Source organism: Thermothielavioides terrestris, chromosome 6, assembly GCF_000226115.1.
Source record: "Thermothielavioides terrestris NRRL 8126 chromosome 6, complete sequence".
In the NCBI taxonomy this organism is placed as follows: domain Eukaryota; kingdom Fungi; phylum Ascomycota; class Sordariomycetes; order Sordariales; family Chaetomiaceae; genus Thermothielavioides; species Thermothielavioides terrestris.
The window spans coordinates 2937099-2959501 of record NC_016462.1 but is presented as its reverse complement, the minus strand read 5'-3'; the positions used below and the strand labels follow the sequence as shown (position 1 = coordinate 2959501).

The 22403-nt window shown below is 55.2% G+C and overlaps 8 protein-coding genes and 1 non-coding gene across 9 annotated transcripts; 5 read left to right on the top strand and 4 right to left on the bottom strand.

Annotated features, from left to right (window-relative positions):
* Nucleotides 1-496: 496 nt before the first annotated feature.
* Nucleotides 497-1177, top strand: THITE_2011569 (uncharacterized protein; the record flags this gene model as incomplete). Its single annotated transcript, XM_003658103.1, has 1 exon — nucleotides 497-1177. A coding segment is annotated over one exon (681 nt), but the record flags the coding sequence as incomplete, so codon positions are not given.
* A 479-nt stretch (nucleotides 1178-1656) lies between these two features.
* Nucleotides 1657-3142, bottom strand: THITE_2133107 (uncharacterized protein; the record flags this gene model as incomplete). Its single annotated transcript, XM_003658102.1, has 4 exons — nucleotides 1657-2244; nucleotides 2464-2486; nucleotides 2696-2723; nucleotides 3032-3142. The coding sequence occupies 4 exons, from the start codon at nucleotides 3140-3142 to the stop codon at nucleotides 1657-1659; spliced, it is 750 nt and encodes a 249-aa protein (XP_003658150.1).
* Nucleotides 3143-3807: 665 nt separating this feature from the next.
* On the top strand, nucleotides 3808-3903 carry THITE_t150. Its single transcript has one exon. It is a non-coding gene; the product is annotated as a tRNA-Asp (tRNA).
* Nucleotides 3904-4129: 226 nt separating this feature from the next.
* Nucleotides 4130-5300, bottom strand: THITE_2171711 (uncharacterized protein). The gene is made up of 2 exons (XM_003658101.1): nucleotides 4748-5300; nucleotides 4130-4629 (listed from the first exon to the last, which is right to left on the bottom strand). Exons 1-2 carry the CDS (start codon nucleotides 5142-5144, stop codon nucleotides 4313-4315), a joined length of 714 nt encoding a protein of 237 aa, XP_003658149.1. The 5' UTR covers nucleotides 5145-5300; the 3' UTR covers nucleotides 4130-4312.
* Nucleotides 5301-11635: 6335 nt separating this feature from the next.
* Nucleotides 11636-13356, top strand: THITE_2124654 (glycoside hydrolase family 24 protein). Its single transcript, XM_003658100.1, has 4 exons — nucleotides 11636-11652; nucleotides 11711-12689; nucleotides 12766-12896; nucleotides 12985-13356. The coding sequence occupies exons 2-4, from the start codon at nucleotides 12329-12331 to the stop codon at nucleotides 13276-13278; spliced, it is 786 nt and encodes a 261-aa protein (XP_003658148.1). The 5' UTR covers nucleotides 11636-11652; nucleotides 11711-12328; the 3' UTR covers nucleotides 13279-13356.
* A 573-nt stretch (nucleotides 13357-13929) lies between these two features.
* On the top strand, nucleotides 13930-15031 carry THITE_2093305 (uncharacterized protein; the record flags this gene model as incomplete). The annotated part of the gene is made up of 3 exons (XM_003658099.1): nucleotides 13930-13959; nucleotides 14012-14040; nucleotides 14098-15031. The coding sequence occupies 3 exons, from the start codon at nucleotides 13930-13932 to the stop codon at nucleotides 15029-15031; spliced, it is 993 nt and encodes a 330-aa protein (XP_003658147.1).
* Nucleotides 15032-15200: 169 nt separating this feature from the next.
* Nucleotides 15201-16981, bottom strand: THITE_2124650 (uncharacterized protein). The gene is made up of 3 exons (XM_003658098.1): nucleotides 16682-16981; nucleotides 16388-16626; nucleotides 15201-16336 (listed from the first exon to the last, which is right to left on the bottom strand). The coding sequence occupies exons 1-3, from the start codon at nucleotides 16714-16716 to the stop codon at nucleotides 15321-15323; spliced, it is 1290 nt and encodes a 429-aa protein (XP_003658146.1). The 5' UTR covers nucleotides 16717-16981; the 3' UTR covers nucleotides 15201-15320.
* Nucleotides 16982-17119: 138 nt separating this feature from the next.
* On the top strand, nucleotides 17120-18583 carry THITE_2124648 (uncharacterized protein). The gene has a single exon (XM_003658097.1). The coding sequence runs from the start codon at nucleotides 17361-17363 to the stop codon at nucleotides 18480-18482; it is 1122 nt and encodes a 373-aa protein (XP_003658145.1). The 5' UTR covers nucleotides 17120-17360; the 3' UTR covers nucleotides 18483-18583.
* Nucleotides 18584-18951: 368 nt separating this feature from the next.
* Nucleotides 18952-22347, bottom strand: THITE_2148406 (uncharacterized protein; the record flags this gene model as incomplete). Its single annotated transcript, XM_003658096.1, has 6 exons — nucleotides 18952-20361; nucleotides 20415-20984; nucleotides 21034-21660; nucleotides 21745-21882; nucleotides 21961-22230; nucleotides 22336-22347. The coding sequence occupies 6 exons, from the start codon at nucleotides 22345-22347 to the stop codon at nucleotides 18952-18954; spliced, it is 3027 nt and encodes a 1008-aa protein (XP_003658144.1).
* Between the last annotated feature and the right edge of the window lie 56 nt (nucleotides 22348-22403).

Below are 22403 nucleotides of genomic sequence, written 5' to 3'. Positions count from 1 at the left end.
GTCCCGCACTTTTTGCTTTGTCTGCTGCGTGGGGAGTTGGTTGGGAGAGAACGGTCGTTGGTGCAGAGCATGCGTCTGGATTAGAGGGACAGGATGCAGCATTCATGCTTTGGGCTTTCCGCCAACAAGTAAGTTGTTAGCTGCAGAGCTCCAGCAATTATTGGGGTTGGGTCCAACCGCAGCGATACCGACAGAACAAAGATGGCGGCGAAATCCCCGCTTTGTTCGTCCTTGGGTAATCAAGTCCCAGGGAAGATAGTGAGTTCACCGCAGCTGGTTCCCGCGTAATCCCATGAGGGTCAGGACAGCCCTTAGCACTGCCCGCATAGTAACACACTGCAGACTCTCGTTTCGCATCCAACACAAACCCACCTGCGGTCGGAGAACTGAGCAACCGCTTTGCTCCTCTTCACACTCTTTTTAGCTCTTACACAGATTCATCATCGATAAGTCTAAATTCTTGCTAACGGACATGGCTGCGCCCGAAAATGAGCCATGGCCCCCAGTTCCGCCGGACGTCGACATGAGCACGTTTGAACTCGAGACGCCGGAGCTCGCAATCACAGGAAACAGCATGCTCTACAGAGTCAAAGGGCGCCCGGGCATAGTCTACAAAGGCAGGGGTTTGGACCGAGAATACGAACTTCAGAAGGCGGCCGGCGACTGCGCAATCCCAGTCAGGGGAAGAGTGATGCTCAAGTCCTACGACGGCGAGATTATTTGCATGGGCTTTCCGATGGATCTCGCGACCCCCCTCATCGTTCCATGGGTCCCGGCCCCGCCCCCGGCCGCGGTCCTGCCGCCAAATCGACACCGCGACATCATACACCAGATGATCCGGCTCATAGAGCGCCTACATACCAAGCGCATCGTGCACGGAGACGTGAGGCTAGAGAACATGCTTCTCGACAGCCAAGGCGAACTCCGGCTCTGTGATTTCGGCACGGCCCGGTACGTGGACGAGGACGAGCGTGCCTGGGAGGGGGGTTCAACCTGGCATTATGAGTCCCCGAATAGGCTTCTGAGGAGTGAACAGATGGGATGGGACCCAGCACCACCTACATGTGAGGATGACTTGTATGGCCTCGGTCTGAGCATCTGGCACTTGTACACTGGCAGGATCCCAAATGAGGATCTGGCTGGGGATGACTTGGGTCTGAAGGAGAGACAACGGAAGGGAGAACCGGTCGATGTCGCCGAGGTAGATGACCCAGAGGCTCGCGAGATCATCACATGTCTTCTTCGCCAAGGAGGCGCTCGGATTTAGTGCATACAACTGGTAAGTTGTAAACGAGGCACTTCTAATCTGCATTGGGGTAATTGAGTTGATATCAGTTGCGAACCTGACACCTGTTATACGAGCATCCGTACTTGGTCTTTTGGATTCCACTCCTACGCTAGAGCCTTGAGATGTTCCCAAGCTGGATCCGCCGTACCAACACCAGCATCATGGATTGCTTGGCCTCGGGGCTAGAGCCTAGCTGACTGCAACCTACAACAACGCTGTCCTGCAGTGGCCGCAAATGACATTAAACTATCAAAAGATTAGGGTTAAAAGATTAGGCCTTATTTGGTTTGCTCATCCACGAAGCACCGTTCACGTCGTCAGAGCCAACGCCGAGCTTCCTAATCGCCGGTACAGAGGCCCGCCATTCATTAGCCGCTTTCCCCTCCACCTTCACGAACTGCATTGTTGGTGTGGCACAGAACCTCCTTACTGCCAGCCCCTGACGCGTATGCGGAGGTCGACCCTGGCGGCGGCGTCTTTACTTGACGGCGTGCAACGCCGTCCGGCCCAACGACTGTGACGCAGCGAGGATTCGGGTATGTTGGTACGTTGCCCGGGAGCGTATGGTCCTCCAGATAGGGCGGCTTGCTATCCCAGCCGTGGAGCTCGTGCTGTCTCGCAACGAAGTGGTTAACCTCGTCGCGAAACTCCGGGCTGCACACTCTAGTCGTGGACACCTTCTTCCCATAATCGACAAGGACGACGGGAAGGTCGACCTTGTGGTGTGCTATAGCCCAGTCGTAGTCGCCGTACCAGACGTTGAACACAAAGATGGTCAGACGGTCCCATTTGTAGATGGTCATGAGTTGAGCGCGGCTCGCTACCGGGTCGATACCGAGGGTGGAGCATGCCCTCGCAAGCACCTCGTCATTCCCTAGGGAGTAGAGGGGCGATTTCTTTCGGAGAAAGACAGCGATGCGCGTAGGGCTTTGTTTTTGCAGCAACTCGGTGACACGCTGTAGGAGATTAGAGGCATTGTGCAAGAAGCAGACAGGGTTGAGAAATGGCGATTAGGCTTGCCTTGTCGAGTGGGAGGTCTTGGAGAGACATTGTACATAACGGCTAGGTGGACCGCGTAAAAAAGCGAGCAGTAAAAGAATTAAACAGGGTCTGCAACTCCAGCCTAATGGTGTAAAACACGGAGCTTCGGTTGATTCTCGGGGGCAGTAACTGACGGTTTTGCGTCTTGACGCTAGTGCTGTGTAACTTCTTAGCTATCCCGTGCTGTTTGCACTCTGGTACACAGCAGCTAGGTAGTCATATTACAAGTCAAGCAGGCCTCGTGTCTATGGTATGTAGGCATCTGGACAAGGTAGTGCGCCACAGTAGTCAAGATACAATACAGATAGATCATGGAAATTGCCTGAAGAGAGATTGATCGACACTGTTGCTATTCGTACGACTCACTATTCCGGACTAGGACAGTTCCTTCCCCCTTTCAACAGAACCAGGTCCCATCTTCTGGAGTCTAAAAGAATCCAGGCCCCCAGACGGGAACATCAAGTCTGCAAATTAAATTGGGACTCTTCCATTTTGACGGTAAAGGCCTTGGACAAGGCCCCATGGGCTTGGTTAGCCTTGCTCCCAGGACCGATGCGGTTTGCTCGCCTCGGCTAACCGTACTATCGAGGCAGCCCAGAGCTGGAGATCAGTCCTTGCCGCGCAACCCCCGCTTGGTCGGGGTCCTGCAGCTTTCTCAAGAAGGCGCTGTGGTCTAAACGCGAAGCATTTCCTGATGCTCACCTGAAAATTCTGCCCATTACCGTCAGGACCACCGTCGTAAACCCACGAAGTCATCGTACTGTTTGTCTCTGTATCGCTCTCATTGGGAACACCGAACGGGCAGCCGATCATCTCGAATCCCCCGTCAAGCCCATCGCCTCCAAGCGGTCAGGATTGTGTTTGGACAACCCGATGGCGGAATGGCTGAGTTCTTTGAAAAGGTACGGATTAGATCTCTTCACACGTCAAACTGACTGCACTGAGTCAAACCATTATGTGACGCGTGGGCGTCCGGAGCAATCCAAGCATCTATGATGAAAGGGGAAGTTCGAAACGAGGACGGCTCTGGACACTTCCGGCCCGCTCTTGTCCCGCGACCCCAGGCTTGGCTCACTTGCTTCAACGATTCAGATACACATATCTCTACCTGGGCACGTTCGTCGACGTGGAAGATATAGGAGCGAGCCCGGTGCCCCGTTTTGGTGTGCGACGGCTTTTTCTTCGTTATGCCACAGCAGCATGGGGCAGTGCCGGACAATTCTTCGGCTTTCACTCAAGACCCATAGCGAACCTCGCAAACAGGCGAAATTATTTGCTGGGCTGGTACAGCTCCTGGAGCAGGACCGGCCAATCATGTATCGAAAGGTCTAAAAAAGATCCAATGCAGTGAATGCACCGGCTGAACTTCTGTCAAGGAAAGACTTGGAAATCATTCAACACATGATAAGGCTGGCAACTGATAAGGCTGGCGGCGGATACCGCGCCGCCAAGCTACAGTGGGTGTCAACATCCACAGGTCTTCCGTAGTATAGTGGTCAGTATGTGAGCTTGTCATCGGACTCCACCAGGCCCAGACATCGCTCGAGACCCGGGTTCAATTCCCGGCGGGAGAGATCACGATCCTTTTTCTCCCTCAGCTCTAGCTGGGGCTATACATCTTTTTCCGGTAGCTTACACAAGTTATCCTCAAGGTTGTGGTCGCAGCTGTGGGACAGTGAACTGGCCTGCTGCTATCTTGCCGCTTGCGACTCCGCGCGAGGTTGCGCCTCCTTTTCTCTCCTCCGTCCGCCGACACGATTACCAGGAAAACGGTTGCCATGCTCGTAGGTCGCGGAAACTGGACGACGAAGGACGACTCTATTCCTCCATCCCTCTATAACAAGCAATTTTTCCAAAACTAGATACAATACAAGAAGCAGAAAGAAAGGCAAAAGCACAAGAAAACAAGTTGTGTTGAAACCCTCCCTACCTCCTTATCCTCCCTCCTCTACATCCCCCTCAGAACCGCATTTCCAAAAGAACTCAAACCTTGATGTGGATGTAGTTGAACGAGTTCTTGGGCACGGTCCGCTTGCCGTAGCCCTCCCTTGTCGCGTAGTTGTACTCCTCGACGGTGACGGTGTCCTTGCCGACGGCGGCGACCCAGGCGACGTGGCCGGCGCTGCCGGCGTTGGTCTGGGCGATGCAGCCCGGCACGGGCGTGCTGTTGATCTTGACGCCCGTGTGGCGCGCCGCCTCGTCCCACGTGTTGGCGTTGCCCCAGTTGTAGCCCTTGTACTGGTTCGTGAAGTGGATGCCCAGCCGCGAATTGATGCGCCACGCCACGAAGCTCGTGCATTCTATTCAGCCCAGTGATGCATGTCAGTTAAAGCGCATTTTGATTGTGGTTACTTCTCTTATGGGCGTCCGGGGGGGGGGGAGGGGGGGGGGGGAGGGAGGAGAATGCAGGAAACGTACGACATTTGTAGTAGTTCCACTGGTCGACGCCGCCGCAGCTCCCCTTGTACGGGTAGTCGTTCTCGACGGGGCCCGGGACCTTGCCGCTCCCGCTGCCGCCGCTGCTGCCGCCGCTCGAGCACTTCTTGGTCACGTAGCTGTTGCTGCCCGTCTTGACGTAGTAGTCGGCCACGTAGCAGCCGTCCGACGTCTTGTCCCAGATGCTGTTGCCGTTGATGGACGTGCCCTCGGTCTGGCAGGTCACCTTGATGTCGGTGCCCTTGGCGTACACCTTCTTGACTGCGTGGCTGGTGCCGGGGCCGGAGCGGCAGTTGACGCCGTTGCCCGTGATCGGGTAGGCGCTGGTGACCGAGAAGGCCACGGCCTGGAAGAAGGCGGCGAGAACGACGAACTTCATGGTGACTCTGAGAAGGAACGAGAAGAATGCGAGGATGATGGAGAAGACGCGGCTTTTGCGGCGAGGTGGTTGGATTGTGAGCTGCGTGAGTGTGAGGATGATGATTTCAGCAACGATCGACAGCAGGTTTGATGGCAACTTTTATATCCAAATCCTGGCCATCTCCAGCAGTGTGAGTCCAGTTGTCGGAGTTCCAATATGCCAGCTCGTCCAACGCAACCACAGAGTCATTCTGAGGCCTCTCTGTCAGACGGGACAATACAGAGTCCTTTGGTGGACGCGAGATCGCAAGCTGAAAGGAGAATTGAGGTTGGAGCAGCGCGGTGACAATTCCGCGCCCCCTGCCGCGGAGGCGGGAGCAGGGTGGTAGTGTAAGTGGGCGGGAAGTTCGCTGCACCCTGGTTTAGACATCAAGATCCCTCGCCCATCCGATCTTCACGGCCATCTGCAGCCCTGATTTGCCAGGTCGTCGCACGTTGCATGGGAAGGACATCGCTTCTCGAAGGCAATTTCCGAGTCGGTCCCACAGCTTAACCGCGTTAGGAGCACCGAAGCACACAGTCTAACCGTAAGCCACTTGGAAACCTTCTACACGCCTTCCTAGACTGGAATTCAGATTGGAGACGTTGTGGCGCGGCGCCGCAGATGACCCGGTTCGGTAGTACAATAACTCCCTACTCACTCCAACAAATGACGGCACGGCCTTCTACATGTTGCGCTGTGGGCGGAGACGGTGTCACCTGCGGGTGGAAGAGAAAGCAGCTGCTGACGCGGGGCCTTTTACACACTAAGGGCGCGCGTATCTGTCGTGTTAGGAGGCAGTGTTGCACAGAGTGCAGCTCCCCTGCAGATCATTGTCGTTTGCAAGCACCAGGTTAAAGTGGGTCCAAGTGCCTGCAACACACCCCAATTTGAACAACAGTAGCCAACAGTGGGCAACCATCGCCATCGATCTTGAAGCTGTAGATACTGCAAAAAACGGCCCAAATAGCCATTTTCTAGTGTTTTTACGTACTTGTTGATATCTGCAGCTTAGTCAGCACAACCATCGAGCCCCTGAACCTAGCTATCGAAGCCCGCCTTCGAACCGCCTAGGAACCCGCCCTCGAACTGCCCGAGTGCCTGCCCTCGAACTGCCCAGGAGCCCGCCTACGAACCGCCCCAGAGCCCGCCCTTAAACTGCCCGGGAGCCCGCCTACGAACCACCCTGGAGCCCACCTACGAACCGCCCTAGAGCCCGCCTACGAACCGCCCCGGAGCCCGCCTACAAACCGCCCCGGAGCCCGCCTACGAACCGCCTAAGTGCCTACCTTCGAACCGCCCTGGTAACCACCTCGCTATATACGCAACGCGCCTTAGTTCCTTGCTTAGAGACAGGGTGCCTAGGCACTATAGTTCGATATATCAATGACCGCTAGAGGCGCCTAATCGCTATTATAATATACGCTAGGGAAACGCTATAGGTCATTATACGTAAGGCGGACATTAGCCTAATGTAGGTATATCGGTATAGGCGTATATTCGACCTTACTAGCGATCCTTTTTCGAAGCCTAAAACGCTATAGAACTCTTATATACTATAGCTATAGGTTATAGAGGTTCGTTCTATACCAACGCGTTGTTAACGATCTTCCTAGTAGTTAGCTAATATATATACTATATTTGCTAGGAGCTTTTTAACCACCTTACAAGCAAGTCCAACCTCTATTTTAACGAAATATAGGCCTTCCTTCTCGAAGAATACTATATATTCGTATCTCTATCGACAATATTACGTTATTTTCGTATAGCCAATTAGAAGAAAAAGGTTGCCTTATAAAAAGGTATACAATAGAATTATATCCTTTAGCTTAATTACATTAGAAAAGTCGCGATATTTACCACTAAAATATTTATATTCTACGACGAATTGGGCTTAGATCGAAGAGATAGTATTCGTTATACTAGCTAGGTACTACTAGGCGTTACTCCTATTGTCGACAACGTTGTTAAAAGAGGTAAATACTACTATATCCTCCTTACAATTACAGTTAATAGCGTTCTTAATCTATTAGTCTAGTAGGGTTATAGTAATTAAAAAAGCTTCCTCGTATAGCTTAAGGACTACGTTCTAGCTAAGATAAGGCTATTCCTAGACCGCTATAGTATTCTCGTTATAGATAATGTATCGTAGTATTGGAGCTGTGCTGTTAAACAACTTTGTTAGGAGGCTAGTGTTCTACTATAGTATTTGCCGCTATATTCACTAGATTTGAACCTGATTAAGGCAACGTTCTATAATACAAAAGCTTATATCCACTATAACTACTAGAAGATACTTTTATAAGATTATTTAAAGGAAGATTTTAAGGGGTTCCTTTATAGTGCCTATACTACTGTTGGTAACAACCTACTAGTAGTATATAGGCACTTTAAGAAGGCGATAATACCGTTCTAGGAGGAGGACAAGGCGGTGGATTACATAGTAGTATATTCGAAGTAGTTCCAAGAGTTCTAGAGTACTAGAACCGTTGGTTGAACACTATATCTTATAGATAGATTCCTAGTTACAGTTCGCTATTATTATTATCTATATATAAAGCTGTTATTGAGCTATCTTCCTCCTCTTATATAATGTTATCCTAGTATCCTAGCGCTAACTCTTCTAGATCTAGTAGCCTAAACCTAGGTATATAATAGATCGAGGTATTAAGGAGGGAATTGTATAGTAAATCGATCGATAAGTCGGTAATTGAAGAAACTAATATACAATTAAACGTTAGCTATATAATTATAACAACGTAGGAAGAACGTACTATCTTGCTTAGCGCTCTATATAGCGTATTTAGCGCGTTGTATAGCGTACCTCGCGCTCTATACAACTTGCTTAATACACTATACAACATGTTTAGTGCTCTATATAGCCTATTAGGTCTAGCGAGCTAGGTTCCTATCAAAGCTGGCTAGTTCTACTTCTTCTTTTAAAAAGCCTTTCGTAGCGCTATAGAACGTAGCGACAAGGTATTGTAGGAAGCTGTTGTTAGAGAACTACGTATCTAGAAGCTAACGAATATTATAAACCCTCCTACTCTTAATATATAGAGACCTACTAACCTAGTAGAGAGCCGTTATTATATCCTTTTAACCTAATAGGTTATATTAGTAAGCGAAGGTCTTAATAAAGTTATTAACTATATTAGAGGGTTCCTTTCCTTCTAGCTTAGGCAGTAGCGACGAAGAACATAGTAGTAGAATAATCTCCTATAGGTTTACGTTGCTAACAATAGATAGAGGCTTTCCTAGGCAAAGGGCGCCTATATTCGAATAAGGGGCTAGGAATCTAGTTAGCTAGGCTAGCTTAGGCATATCGTTCTTTGCTACAGTTGGGGGAGCTAGGGGATATAGCTGATACCTAGGATAGTATAGCGGTATACTATAGAACTATAGTAGTAGGTAAGGCGGTACTATTATCTTATTTAGATTGTTTAAGTTGTTGCTATTAACATTGTTGATAAACTAGATCCCTCCGCCTAGTAGTCGCTTAGTTATAACCTTGCTATTAGGACCTATTTAAACGCCTTAATCAGCTTTAATCTTTATAGAACCGATCTATTTCTTAACTAGGGCACCTAGGGCGCTATCAACAGTAGCCTTCTAACGTTCGATCTAGGTAGCCTACTCTACTATCTCTTAAACAGTGATAGGATAGTAGGTACTATCGCTATTTATCTAGTAACAGAACTAGAACTATATATCTATATCTTTATAGTAGTTCTAATAGGCTATACCTAGGTTATAGCGCTATTTATCTACTAGAAGATAGAAATATACCTTATTTAGCTCTTAAGCGTTACGATCTTCTACCTCTTACAATATTATATTTATAAGCGTCTTACGCTTAGCTGCTAATCTCTAGCCCTTGCCAGTGGGTATAGCCGGTTTAGTTGACTACGTAGATCGACTAGTGTTGGCTAGTACTATAGTAGTACGATCGAATAGTTGGCGAAAAGGCATAGGCGTAGGAGGTAAGGGCGTAGAAGTAACTAGGGATACTACTTATAGCGTATTAGTTAGCTCAAATTTATATTTGATACTAATAAAATAGTCCTTTGTAGGTTAGCTCAATAGCGCCTTCATTAGTTCGTCGGTATTGCTAATATATATTAGGCGTATCTATAAAGAACGTACCCTCTTCGAATTCGACTAGACCATTAAGTTAGCTCTCGCGCTTATATAGGCAACTACGCTTATAGAAGCAGCTATATACTTAAGGTCTAATGTAATACTACTTCGTTGAACGTTGTTAACTACTTTGTTATATAGGCCGGATATAATATCCTCGATCTTCACATTTAAACTATTGCCAATAGCTAAATCGTTAACCTTATTGCCCTGTTTAATACGTTCTACTAGAACTTTATAGCGATAGGTCTACTCCTATAGAAGCGATAGTAGTGTTCAAAGGCTCTAGTAGAATATATTTAAGAAGAATATAGTGGTATAGGTAATGTTGACAATAATCGTATTTAGTAGAGCAGGCTATTCCACCAATATATTGTTGGCTTAACGACAAAGGGAACACGGTATATAAGCTAGTAGCGAGATATCTAGTATAGGCGATTAGGAGCAGTCTTAGGTTCAAGCCTACAATTATACTAATAGCGGCGAGGTATCTAGTATAGGCGATTAGGAGCGGTCTTAGGTTTAGGCCTATAATAATACTAATAGTAGCAAGGTATTTAGCGATTAAGAAAGCTAGTACAATAGGCGTAACGCGTTAAACCGTTATAACGGCTATAGTAGTAAGGATAGAAGCTTGTTATATATATAGATATTAATATCCTCCTCTTATAAGTAGCCTTATAAAGCCTCCTCTATATCAAAACCTTCTTCTAAATTAAGTATTTCGATTAGTTTAAAGGGCAGTAATCAAGGATGTTATAACTAGCGATCTAAACGCCCCTAGGATATAGAACGCAATTTCAAATGTACCTAGGACTTTGAATAAGAGGTAGGCTTTAATTAAGAACGTAAGCGAATAGCGAATATACTTCTATTCTATAGCTTTAATATATTATAAGCCTAGCAACGCTAGATTAGTTCTATAGTAGTAGCAGCTTTAGTAGTATAGTATAAAACAACTTTAATCCTCTTATTACCAATAGGCGTTATATCGGCTAGGGCTTTAATAGTAGGGGCAGCAATAGCTTCGGATATAGTAGCTTTAACAGTATAGTGCAAAACGACCTTGATCCGCTTATTACTAGTAGGCGTTATATTGGCTAGGGCTTTAGTAGTATAGTGTAAGACGATCTTGATCCAACTAGCGACGCTAGCGGTAAGCTTAAGGGGCTTAGGAGGTCTAGGAGGTTTAGGAGCTAGGCGAGCACTGTAGCGAGATGGTTTAGGCGCTTTGCTCTATTATATAGGCGTACAACTATACTTCGAAGGCGCTATCGAGAACTGTACTAGGGTACGAAGAGGGCAAGTTCGAAGGATTATATACGGTAGATCGCCTAGGCGCCTAAGGATAGAGTTAGGAGGTCGCTAGGCAGGCTAGGTAGGCTAGGCAACGCTAGGAGGTATAGAGGGCGTAACACTATAGAATTCTATATAGTGCCTTCGAATAAGGTATTATCTATAGCTTTAAGAAGGCTAGAAGATGGCGGTAAGCCATTAAAGTATACTAAACGCCTAAAAATAAGTCGGTAGCTAGGAAGTAGGGGTTCAAAGGTAAGTATTCGGCATTGTACCTAGTATTCGATTGATCGCTAGCTAACTAAGCTAGAATAAACCGTAGAGCTATCAACAAGTATATAAAAACACTAGAAAATAGCTATTTAGGCCGTTTTTTGCAGTATCTATAGCTTTAAGATCGATGGCGATGGTTGCCTACTGTTGGCTACTGTTGTTCAAATTGGGGTGTGTTGCAGGCACTTGGACCCACTTTAACCTAGTGCTTGCAAACGACAACATGTCGATTGGGACCGTCATTGGTCGGTAAAAAGTGTGGACGATGGTTGGATGGTCTCCGCATTCCGGCGCATTTCTGGAGCTTCGCATCTAAAATTCTAAATTTGAATGTGCCACGTTACATCGGCTGCCCGGACTGCGCCGCACCTGCTGTCAAGCTTCGCTAAGATTTCACTGGGGTAGGCAAACCTCAGGCCATATGTTCATGCCGGGGTTGATTCACCACAGATAACGTTAGACTTCTGGTTGTTCAGTCTACCCAGTCCCGCACCCCAACGGCAATGCCATGTATGCGCACTAAAGCTGAAGCACGACCATATGTGTGAGTACGGGTACCTATTCATCAACGTAGCGAAGCAGGGATAATTGGACGTAACATACTGCGAAGTGTGCGAAGAATGCCACGGATACACTAGTGTAGTGTAGTGGGTTAAGCTTGGGAGGCCGTTGACAGTGGGGCCCTCAGTCTGCCAGTTCGGCTGCGCCGTCCAACTAGTGACCGTCTCGGCATAACGTTAGTACGATGCCTATTTCTGTCATGACGAGCCCGATTCTGGTTCGTGCATAGCTTCAGTTGCCGAGGCATACAACCCAGACTAACTACCTGAGTGCAGTGTCGAACTCTTAGCTAGCGGGACTCGAAGCTTAGCAGGACACTCCTCCGCAAACTGACCAGATCTTCCGCGGGTCAGCCTTGTCTCGCACCGCCCCGTCACCGAGGCTGGGTCCGGCTAGCCCATAGCCCTGCAACCTGGAAGTCAGCGCTCAGCGCAGAAACATTTGATCAGCCGCCGTGCGAGATCTACACTACAAAGCCGGGGATATCCTCGGCCCCGCCGGAGGCCTTGTAAACAAACCACCAGGGGGGCCATAGCGCGAGATGAACGGCCATCCGCGCGCCGGCACACCATCACTCCGTCTTACAGAGCCGAAATCGATGGTTGTCGACTGATGGAGATGGATGCGGTGGGTGCTCAGAGTCGAGCTTCTCCAGGTCGACTAGTGCGAATTACGAACCAAGTTGGGATCAGCGAGGATTGTAGACTTATATAAGGAAGGGCTTGCCGCCCGATGATCATGCCTCTCTCAGAACCAGCAGCAGCATCTCACAATCATCACCACTTATCAACTCCTCCAGATCCTCCAGCGGCTCTCTCAAACTCAACCTGTCCGGCCGCCCCTTGATTGTCCCTTCTCTGAATCAACGAACCACCTCCTTCAGAGCTCTCACCATGAAGTTCGCCGCCCTCGCCGCCCTTGCCTCTGCCGTGGCTTCCGCCAACGCCTACGCCATCACCGGCGATACCGTCAACTGCCGCTCCGGCCCGGGGACCAACTACGCGGTCAAGAAGACGTACGCCAAGGGCCACGACGTGACCCTCAGCTGCCAGACCTCGGGCACCACCGTGAACGGCAACAGCATCTGGGACAAGACGTCGGACGGCTGCTACGTGTCCGACTACTACGTCAAGACGGGCAGCAACAGCTATGTGACCAAGAAGTGCAGCGACACGACTACCTGCGCCGCGCCCAAGTCGAACCAGGCGACCGTCAACCTAATTGCCGAATATGAGGGCTTCGTCGACCATGTCTGTACGTGCACATCAAACTCATCAACGTTCTTGCCGTCCCGCTATGTCCCCATGCTAACCCGCCATGCTCAATCAAGACACCGACGCCACGGGCCACCCGACCGTCGGCTACGGCCATCTCTGCTCCAACTCCAAGTGCTCCGACGTCCCGTACCACATCCCGCTGTCCCAGGCCGACGGCAAGAAGCTGCTGGCCGACGACATGAAGGTGCGTCTTCCCGGTCGGCTTCCGCTTCCCGAGATAATCTCGCCATGCGGCAATACCTAGATAGCTTACCCAACGGGAAACAAAACAGAAATACGAAAAGTGCATCACGGCCATGCTGACCAGCAAGGCGGTCGTCAACCTGAACCAGTATGGCGCGCTGGTCAGCTGGGCCTTCAACATGGGCTGCGGCGCGGCCGAGTCGTCGACGCTGGTCAAGCGGCTCAACGCCGGCGAGAACGTCAACACGGTCCTGTCCCAGGAGCTGCCCAAGTGGGTGCACGGCGACGGCAAGGTGCTTCCCGGCCTCGTGCGCCGCCGCAACGCCGAGATCGCGCTGGCCAAGACGCCCACCTCGGACAAGGCGCTGCCTGTGAAGTGCTGAGCTGTGCGTGGTAGAGTGATGAGGGGTGTGGGAGGCTAGTTCATGGGGATCGAGAGGCAAGTGTTTCCATTGGGAAGAGAAAAAGTTCGGCAAGTAACTTGCTCTGAGTCTCAGCTGTACATATAGTGCATATAGTATATAGGGAAACTCCTGTGATCATTGATCACAAGGCTTTTCAACACTTCGATAGGACACCATGGTCACGTCCGAATATAGGGGAATCAGTTGGCGCGAAGTCGCAGGGTTGGTAGCAACGAGACTGTCTGCGGGAGCCTTGGGTGGTTGCTCACCTGGTTCCCGATGTGCAGATACGGTTTGCTAATCCAATTGCCGGTTTGCGTGGATGGAATTCATCGGACGATGCGTGCGAAGTACCAGTACAAAGTGCCGGAGGCAGTAGGCCTCAGCGGGGTCGCAAGCTCATGGTGACGCAGCCACCCGCAGGCTCCGCGAATGAGGCGCCACCTCAAGTTGCTTCAAAGCATCAGGCTCTCAGAGTTGGACCCCTATTAACCTTGACACCCTCCAGTATCCTCTTGGCATCGATCTTCCCCTCATTCTTGCCCTTGACCGATCTCTTGTGTCCATGAAGGACAAACACAGCTTCTCGCAGCACATCCTGAGAACTCGAGCCGAGCAATATACCCAACGATGGCAGTGCTCCTGATCTTTTACGCTCTCGTGCGACCCCAACTTCACATCCGCCAATCATAACCCTGCTAACCCGCTGCAGCTCATCCTCGCCCTCGTCGGCATCGCCATGTAAGCCGTTCACCAACGTCGGCCCTTCCCCAACGTACATTACTAACCCGGCGCCAGCTACGAGCACGTCACCATAGCAACGCTCTCCCTCCCCGTCTCGCCAGCCCTCACAATCCTCGCCATCCTCCTCCCGCTCCTCTCCCCGCTCACGACCCTCACCGCGCCTCTCCTCCTCCACCGCCAACCCGCCCGCACCCGCACCCGCAAGCTTCCCCCCTCCACCACAACCGCAACCACCACCAGCAGCACCACCACCCTCCTCCCAGCGCCCTTCACCCCGCCTCTAGTGCTGCACCTGCTCCAACTAATCCTCACCACCATCCTCCTCACCTCCCTCACTTACCCGCTGCTCTCAGACCTGGACTGCCCCCTCGCGACGCGCTGGCGCGCGCTCTTCCGCGCGCACGATGCCCGCGCCGTCCGCGCCGTCCAGGACGCGCTCGCCTGCTGCGGCCTGCGCTCGCCGCGCGACATGGCCTGGCCGTTCCCGCGGGCCGGGGGCGCGGGGGCCGACGCGTGCGAGACGCAGTTCGGTCGGCACGCGGCGTGCCTGCCGGCGTGGGAGGCGGTCTTGAGGCGCGCGCTGGGCGGGGAGGTCGGGGTTGTTGCTGCTGTTGCGGCCGTGCAGGTGCTGGCGGTGATGATGGCGGCTAGGGGCGGGGTGTGGATGTCGAGGGGGTGGGGGAGGGGTTGGGATTGGGGTTGGGGCCACAGGGATGGGGATGGGGAGGATGGGGATGAGACGGGCCCGCGGGGGAGTAGGAGGCCGTTGTTGACTGCTCCTGCTGCTGATGATGATGCGGCTGCGCGGGTGAGGGTGGATGAGGAGGAGGGGGAGGCGGGTCGGGGTGGAGGGACAGATGACGAAGGCGAGCAGGAGGTTGCGCAGCGGGGGCGAGGCGATGGGTACGGGGCTATTGGAGGAGGAGGCAGCGGGCCGAGGGTTGAGCCGGCGCATCACGATCCTTGGGCTGGTGTGGAGAGGGGTTAAGGAGCAGGCAGAGCGGCGGGTTAATCAGGGCTGGACTTGGGGAAGTTGATGAAGGACGTCCCCGGGGCGGTTGCTATGCTTGCGATTGTGCAGGCATTTTCATGGGACCTTTAACATGCGGCATGACATGTGGTTGGGCTATCGTGGTCATTTCAGGGGCTGGGGAGAATGCCACTGGGTCCGAAAGTAGGATGGTTACGGGGTAGTTGGTAGCATATCTTCAGACTGGACTGCGACATGTCAGCCGACTATCCCCGGGTATCCAAATCAGATTTGACTTTTCCTCTATCTATTGGCCTTTCCCAGCCTCCGCCTCGGTCACGCCGTTGCCCGCCGGCTTGCCCGAGTTTACCGTCTGCTGCAACGGCGGCAGCAGGCTCTTGGCGGTGTGGCGCGCCTGCTGCGCCAGGACCGCATCCATCAGCACCAGCGCGGCCATGGCCTCGACGATGGGCACGGCCCGCGGCACCACGCACGGGTCGTGCCGCCCCTTGGCCGCCAGGATGCCCTCGGACGACCCGTCGTACGTGGCCGTCAGCTGCTCCTGGCCGATGGTGGCGGGCGGCTTGAAGGCGACCCTGAAGTAGATGGGCGCGCCGTTGGAGATGCCGCCCTGAATGCCGCCCGAGTAGTTCGTCTTGGTCGTCAGCTTCGGCCGCGGGACGCCTGACCTAACGGCGCCGCTCTGGGCCACGCTCGAAGGGAGCTCCACGGCCGCGGCCGGCACGAAAGGGTCGTTGTGCGTCGACCCGGGAATCTCGCAGCCGCCGAAGCCGGAGCCGATCTCGAAGCCCTTGGTGGCCGGGATGCTGAGCATGGCATGCGCCAGCTTGGCCTCGAGCTTGTCGAAGCAGGGCTCGCCTAGACCGCTCGGGGCGTTGCGGATGACGCAGGTGATGGTGCCGCCGATGCTGTCGTCGCGCTTCTTGAAGCCGGCAATGCAGTCCTCCATCGCCCTGGAGACGGCCTCGTCGGGACACCGCACGGGGAGGTAGCTGTCGACCATCTTGCGGTCGATCGTCTGCAGCAGCGCCAGAAATGCCGGGTTCGTGCTCGGGCTGGGGTGTTCCGGCGTGGGCGGGAACAGGTGGACGCTGCCGACGGAGCTGGTGAAGGCGACGATCTCGATGCCGTAGGCCAGCCTCAGGTACTTCTCGGCGATAGCGCCGGCGGCAACGCGGCCGATGGTCTCGCGCGCGCTACTCCTCCCGCCGCCGCTGCTCGCCTTGACGCCGTATTTCTCGAGGTAGGTCCAATCGGCGTGGCTGGGTCTCGGGTAGATGTCCATCGTCTTGTTGCCGTAGTCTGGCCCCCGTTAGCTGTGGCTCGGCCAGCGCGGGTGCCGGGGCGGCCTACCCTTCGGCCGCTGGTCCTCGTTCAGCACCATCATGCCAATTGGCGTGCCGAGGGTGATGCCGAACTCGGTGCCGCTTTGGATCAGCACGCGGTCCTTCTCGTTGCGCGGGGTCGTGATGGCACTCTGGCCCGGGCGGCGGCGGTTCATCTGCGGCTGGATGTCGTCCTCGGTGAGCTCCATGCCCGGCGGGCACCCGTCGACGATGCAGCCGACGGAGCGGCAATGCGACTCGCCATAGCTGAGATTGTCAGGATTAGCCGGAGTTGCGCGGCCCGGGGAAGCGCGGAGCGTACGTAGTGACTCGAAAGTATTCGCCAAAGGTGGACATGGCGGGGCAGTTGGTGTGACGACGCCGGTAAAGAAAAGACAAGAAAAAAGAAGAAGGAACAGCAACAGCCGCACAGAGAGGTGATTGGGAGTTTTGTTTGGTCACAAAGCCGACAATGCAAATCCGGCGCAGAACGACTGGACCACTCCTCAAGAAAACGCTTGTTGAGTCACCGAGTATCTGAGGAGCAAGAGTCGGCACGATGCCTCCGGTCCGAAAACGTACGACATTGGAAAAGTTCATACCCGGACCCCTCCAAGCGCCGCCATCGGCCCCGGCAGGGAACGGGCCCGCAGCGGACCATTTTAGCGTAAATCTTGGCAGCATGGGAAGTGGGGCACATCAGGGTCGCATTCGCTGCACAGTGCAGACTGCCAATTCCGGGCTGCCAGCATCGACAGCTGCAAGCTTTCGGAACTGGTCAGCTCAGCCTTGCACGGTCACGATAGTTGACTGGTTACTTATTCGGAGCTCACCCCGAAGCTGCCCAGCGCTCGCTAGCCCTGTGGGAAACGGCGGTATGGGGACGGGGGCGGAGGAGAAGCTGAAGCGAACATACACCTAACCCTGAATACCTTAATCTCATTTTTTTCTTCATTTTTTTCCCTGGAAACGCAGTCGGATACCCGTCAGATTCATCTGAGATGGCTTTCGCATTGCGCGTCCGCCGCGCGCTCCCGCGGCGTAACCCCTTCACACATGCACCACCAGCCCAAACCCGGGCCTACACGCAGTACCTCTCCCGGCCGGTGCAGATCTACCGCTCCACCTCCACGGACCCCTACCTGAACCTCTCCATCGAGCACCACCTCCTGCAGCGCTCCCACCCGGACTCCACCGTCCTCTTCCTCTACACCAACCGGCCCAGCGTCGTCATCGGCCGCAACCAGAACCCCTGGCTGGAGGTCAACCTGCACCAGCTGCGACAGGGGCTGCCACCACCACCATCACCACCACCAAAAGGATCAGCAGACGACCCGCCGTCACCTGACAGCGAGCAGGAGGCCCGCCGCACGCCGATCGCGCTCGTGCGCCGCCGCTCCGGCGGCGGCACCGTCTTCCACGACGTCGGCAACGCCAACTGGGCCGTGATCTGCCCGCCGGCGGCCTTCGACCGCGACCGGCACGGCGAGATGGTGGCGCGCGCGCTGCGCGCGCTCGGCGTCGCCGGCGTGCGCGTCAACGAGCGCCACGACATCGTCATGGACGTCAACGACGACGGCCACGAGGAGGAAGGCCGGGCCAGAGAGGACGGGCGGGCCGGGACTGGGAGTGGGACGTTCAAGGTGTCCGGGTCGGCGTACAAGCTGACGCGGACGCGCTCGCTGCACCACGGGACGTGTCTGCTGCAGTCGGCGAACCTGGGCCGCGTGTCGGGCCTGCTGCGGTCGCCCGCCGAGGGGTTCATCAAGGCGCGCGGGGTGGAGAGCGTGCGCAGTCCGATCCGGAACGTCGGCGTCGGCGGGGAGGTGTTCGCGGACGCGGTGATGCGCGAGTTTCGGCGGATGTACGGGGAGAGCGCTGGGGAGGGCGGGGTGGTGGTCATCGGCGAGGCCGAGGCGTTGGCGGCTGAGGAGGTCGTCCGGGGCGTCAGGGAGCTTAGGTCGCCCGACTGGATCTTCGGCCAGACGCCGCAGTTTACCTTCTCGACGCACCCGACCGAGGAGGATCCGCGGGAGCGTCCGCCGATGGCGGACTTTTTGCCGTACGGTGTGAGTTTACATCGTGCATCTCCCTTTCCACCCGCCCTCGAGCCCCCAGCCTGACGAGACATGCTCCAGTTCCGTGCACAATTCACCGTGCGCCACGGCGAGATCCAATCCGCTGCTCTCGCCGGTCTCGAGTACCACGACTTTGTCGACGAGGCCAGCCAGGACGAAATCCTGAGCAAGGCGCTGGTCAAACAGCGCCTCCACTACATCAAGGACTGGCGCCGGACGCTTGCGCAAGCCAGCCCGGTGCCGGTGGATGCCGACGACGTCGGCGAATGGCTCAACCACATGTTCGGCATCCAGTCTGCGAGCGAGCGAGGCGAAGGAGGAACCTTGCTGTCGACCGCGGAGATACTCTCGTACAACTTCGCCGGCGAAATCTTCAGAGCCGGTGAACTTCGCAGAGAAAGCATTGATTTGTGATACCCCAGTTTTCTCTGCCCATCGAAATAGACAACGTAGCTCCTCTCAATCCATACCTAGGTAATCACACACCCTCCTTTGCCTCTCCCCGGCAACACCGTTACTCCACGGTCGGCGCGCTCATGACCCCGCGGCCAAACCACTCCGCGATGGTCTTGAACCGGTCCTCACTTCTCTCCAAATCATCCTTAAACAACTCGTGCCGCTCCGCATTCTCCTCCTGGCTCTTCTTGAGCGCCCGGATCGTCGCGTTATCCCTCGCGCAGACCGGACATTCCTCCCCACCACCACCACCACCACCACCACCACCGGCCTCCCCACCAGCACCTCCCCCGCCGCCAAGCCCCGCACCGCCCCTCAAGCACCGCTGATGAAACGAGTGCTTGCACAGGAAGTGCACCATGGGCAGCTCGGGGGCGCCGAGGCAGACGGCGCAGCGGGTGGCCTGGAAGACGGCGGGCTTGGAGGCCAAGTCGGCGATCTCGGCGCGGCGGGCGTCGGTCTCGGCGCGGAACTGGGCGGCGAGGCGGCGGTTCTCGGCGATCTCGCGGCGCTCGCGCTCGATGCGGCGCGCGAGGTAGGGCTTGAGCATGCCCATGCGCGCGACGCCGCCGCCCTGCGCGAGCGCCTGCACCACCTGCAGCGGCGCCAGCAGGCCGTCGCGCTCGATGCGCTCCAGCACCGCCGCCAGCTCCGCCGGCCCGGCCTCCTCCAGCACCCGCGCGTCCGACGTCAGGTACGCCAGCGCCGCCGGGTACAGCTGCGGCTCCTCCGGGCCGTACTTGCGCAGCGCCTTGAGCGCGCCGCGCGTGTCTTTGGCCGACGTGTAGGAGCGGAAGATGTCGAAGAGGAGGCCCGATTGTTCCTTGACGAGCGTGGTGCCGTCGCGGAAGTCGGAGAGGTGTGAGAGGAGGAGGACGTTGGAATTTTCAATCGGTGGTTTGCTGGCGGCGGCAGCGGCCGTGGTGCCGGCCGCCTTGCTGTCGATGAGGGCTTTCGCACGTTGTTCCCACTCCTCGCGGTGCTGGTCGTCGCCTTTCTTTTCGTTGGATTTGTGGAGGTACATTTCGAAGAGCGTGGTACAAATGTCTTTCCTGTCGGCTTCTGAAAGGCCCGCGTCGCCGAGGCATGCTTCGAGAAAGACGATGAACTCGTCTGGGTGGTCGATGAAAGAGGAGAAGGCTGTTCGTGGGCGTGGCGGGCTGTATTTTGGTGCCGCTACCTCTTGCTTGACCGCCTCCTCGCCAGCAGTTGGTTTGCCGTTGGCTTGCTGTTGGCTTGTCACCGAGGACGGATTCATATATGGCAGCGGGAGTAAGTGGCCGAGATTCTGGACCGCAGTCGCGGCCCCGGCCACGAATCCGCCGTTTGCTGTAGGCTGGGTGCTCGCGGTTGGGGCATCTGTTCTAGGGCAGAACTTCCCGGTGTAGTAGTCGATAAACAACTGGGTTGCGTCCGTTGGGCAATGTTCGATGAGGACTCGGGCATATTTCATGAGACAGGAGTAGGCCTGGCAGGTTAGCAGCAGCAACAGCAATGGAAACGACCCGAGGCTCGACTCACCGTATCTGGATCCAAGCGCCAGATGTAGTCGAGAGCTTCGTCGTAGGCCTTGGAATCCTCGATCAGAATGTCCACCACCAGGTCGTGCTCCCCGTGTTTCTTGGCCAGATATGCCGCCTGCTCATAGTAGCCGCCCTGCCGGCACATCGTGATAGCAGTGTCCAAGTCGAACTTGAGGTCTCCTGGCGACTTGATGAACTTTTCCAGTTTATCAATATCCTTCAGCTTTGCATAGCAGTTCAGAAGAAGCGTCGTGTGGTCCGAGGTTGCCTTGTGGTGCTCGTGAAGCTCCTCCAGGTACTCGATGAGGTTGTGTATCCTCTGCGTATCCAAGAACTTCCTGATGACCTGGGAAGGCTCCGTGCTGTCGATGGCCTTGATGTACTGCGTCATGGCCCCGTCGTAGTCTCCCTTTTGGTAGAGGTAGTCGCCGTACTTGCGGTAGATGACGTTTTGCTGCTGCCCGTCCATGCCGCTCTTCTGGGCGAGGTCAACCGCCAGCGTATAGAGGTTGCGCTGGTACATCATCTCCAGTCTCTGCTGGAGGGATTTCTCGTGATAGCGGAAGATCTGGGCTAAATTAGACTCAGTCTGCGCATAGGAACGGAACCCAACGAACCTTGCCTTCCTGCGTGAGGATGTAGAGGTCGCCCCACAACTGGAAGATGTGCTTCACGTCCGAGAGGACAGTTTCGCTGTGAGCAATGAGCCTGAGCTCCGGGTGGATCAAGGTAAAGGTGTAGATGCTGTCGGCCGCCGCACCCCAGAAGCGGGTCCGCATCGGGTCGGTCTCGCCGGCCGGCGTGGGCGGCGACACCAAAGCGATGTAGTCCTGGTACACGGCAATCAGCTTCTTCGGCGCCTCGTAGGCGGTCGGCGGGCCCCTGCCGTCGAGCGTGTAGTAGTAGATTGCGTCCTCCCGGCCGACGACGATCTGCCCTGTCTTTCTGTCCACGGCCATGCACCCAACACCACAGCCTGTGTCCTCGACCGTCTTTGGCGGCTGGCCATGCCCCTTCCCCGAGATGACCAGCTTCAAGATTCGCGAGGTCGTCGCAACAAACAGCGTCGTCAGAGTTCCTTCGACGTGCAGCTCCACCCCGGTGATCGGCTCGTCCGATTCGTAGATGATCCGCTGTTTCGTGCCCAGATCGTGGATCAAGTCGCCGCGGATGACGGTCACCGCGCCGTTGGCAAACCCGACGGCGATCTGCGACAGGTCGTCTGTCGCGGCAAAGGCCGATATCTGGGAGATCGCCGTCAGCCTCACAACTTTCCGGCGCCCCGCTTCGCTTCCCCCCTCCTCCGGCGGAATCGAGCCAAAACCTACCGGAAACGGCTTCTTCCCATTGTTCACCGCCACCGTGCTCAAGCAAGTCGGCATGCCCGTCTTCTTGACCGGCTTATCCAACGCCCACACCTTCAGCACGGGCTGCTGAATCCCGGCCTCGCCGCCGCCCGGCTCTTCCTAAAACAACACCCCACGTCAGCACCACCACCCTCGCCTGACAACCACCACCCCACCACCCTTCAGAGCGATACTAACCGCGACAGTAACCAACAAACTCGTCCCCTCGACCTGGCGCATGTGCGTCACGCTGGCCCCGCCGTCGTGGGCCTGGAAGGCGCGCACGACGCGCCAGGCGGGCGGGCCGGTGACGATGCGCACGGAGCCGTCGAAGCCGCCGAGGAAGAGGCTGTCGGAGCCGGAGCAGACGGAGGCGACGGCGGCGGCGCCGTCGCGGAAGGCCGCGCGCGTGTCATCGTCGTCGGACAGTTGGATCGGGGCCGCGTCGAAGAAGTCGAAGGACCTCCACTGCGGGGCAGGGGAACACGGGGAGATGGGGTTAGTTTGTCAGTTGTCTTTGGGGGTTGGGGTTGGGGGCATGCAGATGGTGAGGGACTCGGAGGGGGAACGAACTGTTAGCGCCATGGTCTCATCTTCATCTGTCGACACTCGGTCTGGCAGAGGGAGGTTGTGGGTGGTGT

Bases quoted from the DNA above. Each gene is read 5' to 3' on its own strand.
- THITE_2124654 (XM_003658100.1), top strand. From the start codon at position 12,329: ATGAAGTTCGCCGCCCTCGCCGCCCTTGCCTCTGCCGTGGCTTCCGCC. The intron at 12,690-12,765 runs GTACGTGCACAT...TGCTCAATCAAG, and splicing joins GGGCTTCGTCGACCATGTCT to ACACCGACGCCACGGGCCAC. The intron at 12,897-12,984 runs GTGCGTCTTCCC...GAAACAAAACAG, and splicing joins TGCTGGCCGACGACATGAAG to AAATACGAAAAGTGCATCAC.
- THITE_2171711 (XM_003658101.1), bottom strand. From the start codon at position 5,144: ATGAAGTTCGTCGTTCTCGCCGCCTTCTTCCAGGCCGTGGCCTTCTCG. The intron at 4,630-4,747 runs GTACGTTTCCTG...TGGGCTGAATAG, and splicing joins GTGGAACTACTACAAATGTC to AATGCACGAGCTTCGTGGCG.
- THITE_2124648 (XM_003658097.1), top strand. From the start codon at position 17,361: ATGGCTTTCGCATTGCGCGTCCGCCGCGCGCTCCCGCGGCGTAACCCC.
- THITE_2124650 (XM_003658098.1), bottom strand. From the start codon at position 16,716: ATGTCCACCTTTGGCGAATACTTTCGAGTCACTAC. The intron at 16,627-16,681 runs GTACGCTCCGCG...TGACAATCTCAG, and splicing joins GAATACTTTCGAGTCACTAC to CTATGGCGAGTCGCATTGCC. The intron at 16,337-16,387 runs GTAGGCCGCCCC...AACGGGGGCCAG, and splicing joins CGAGGACCAGCGGCCGAAGG to ACTACGGCAACAAGACGATG.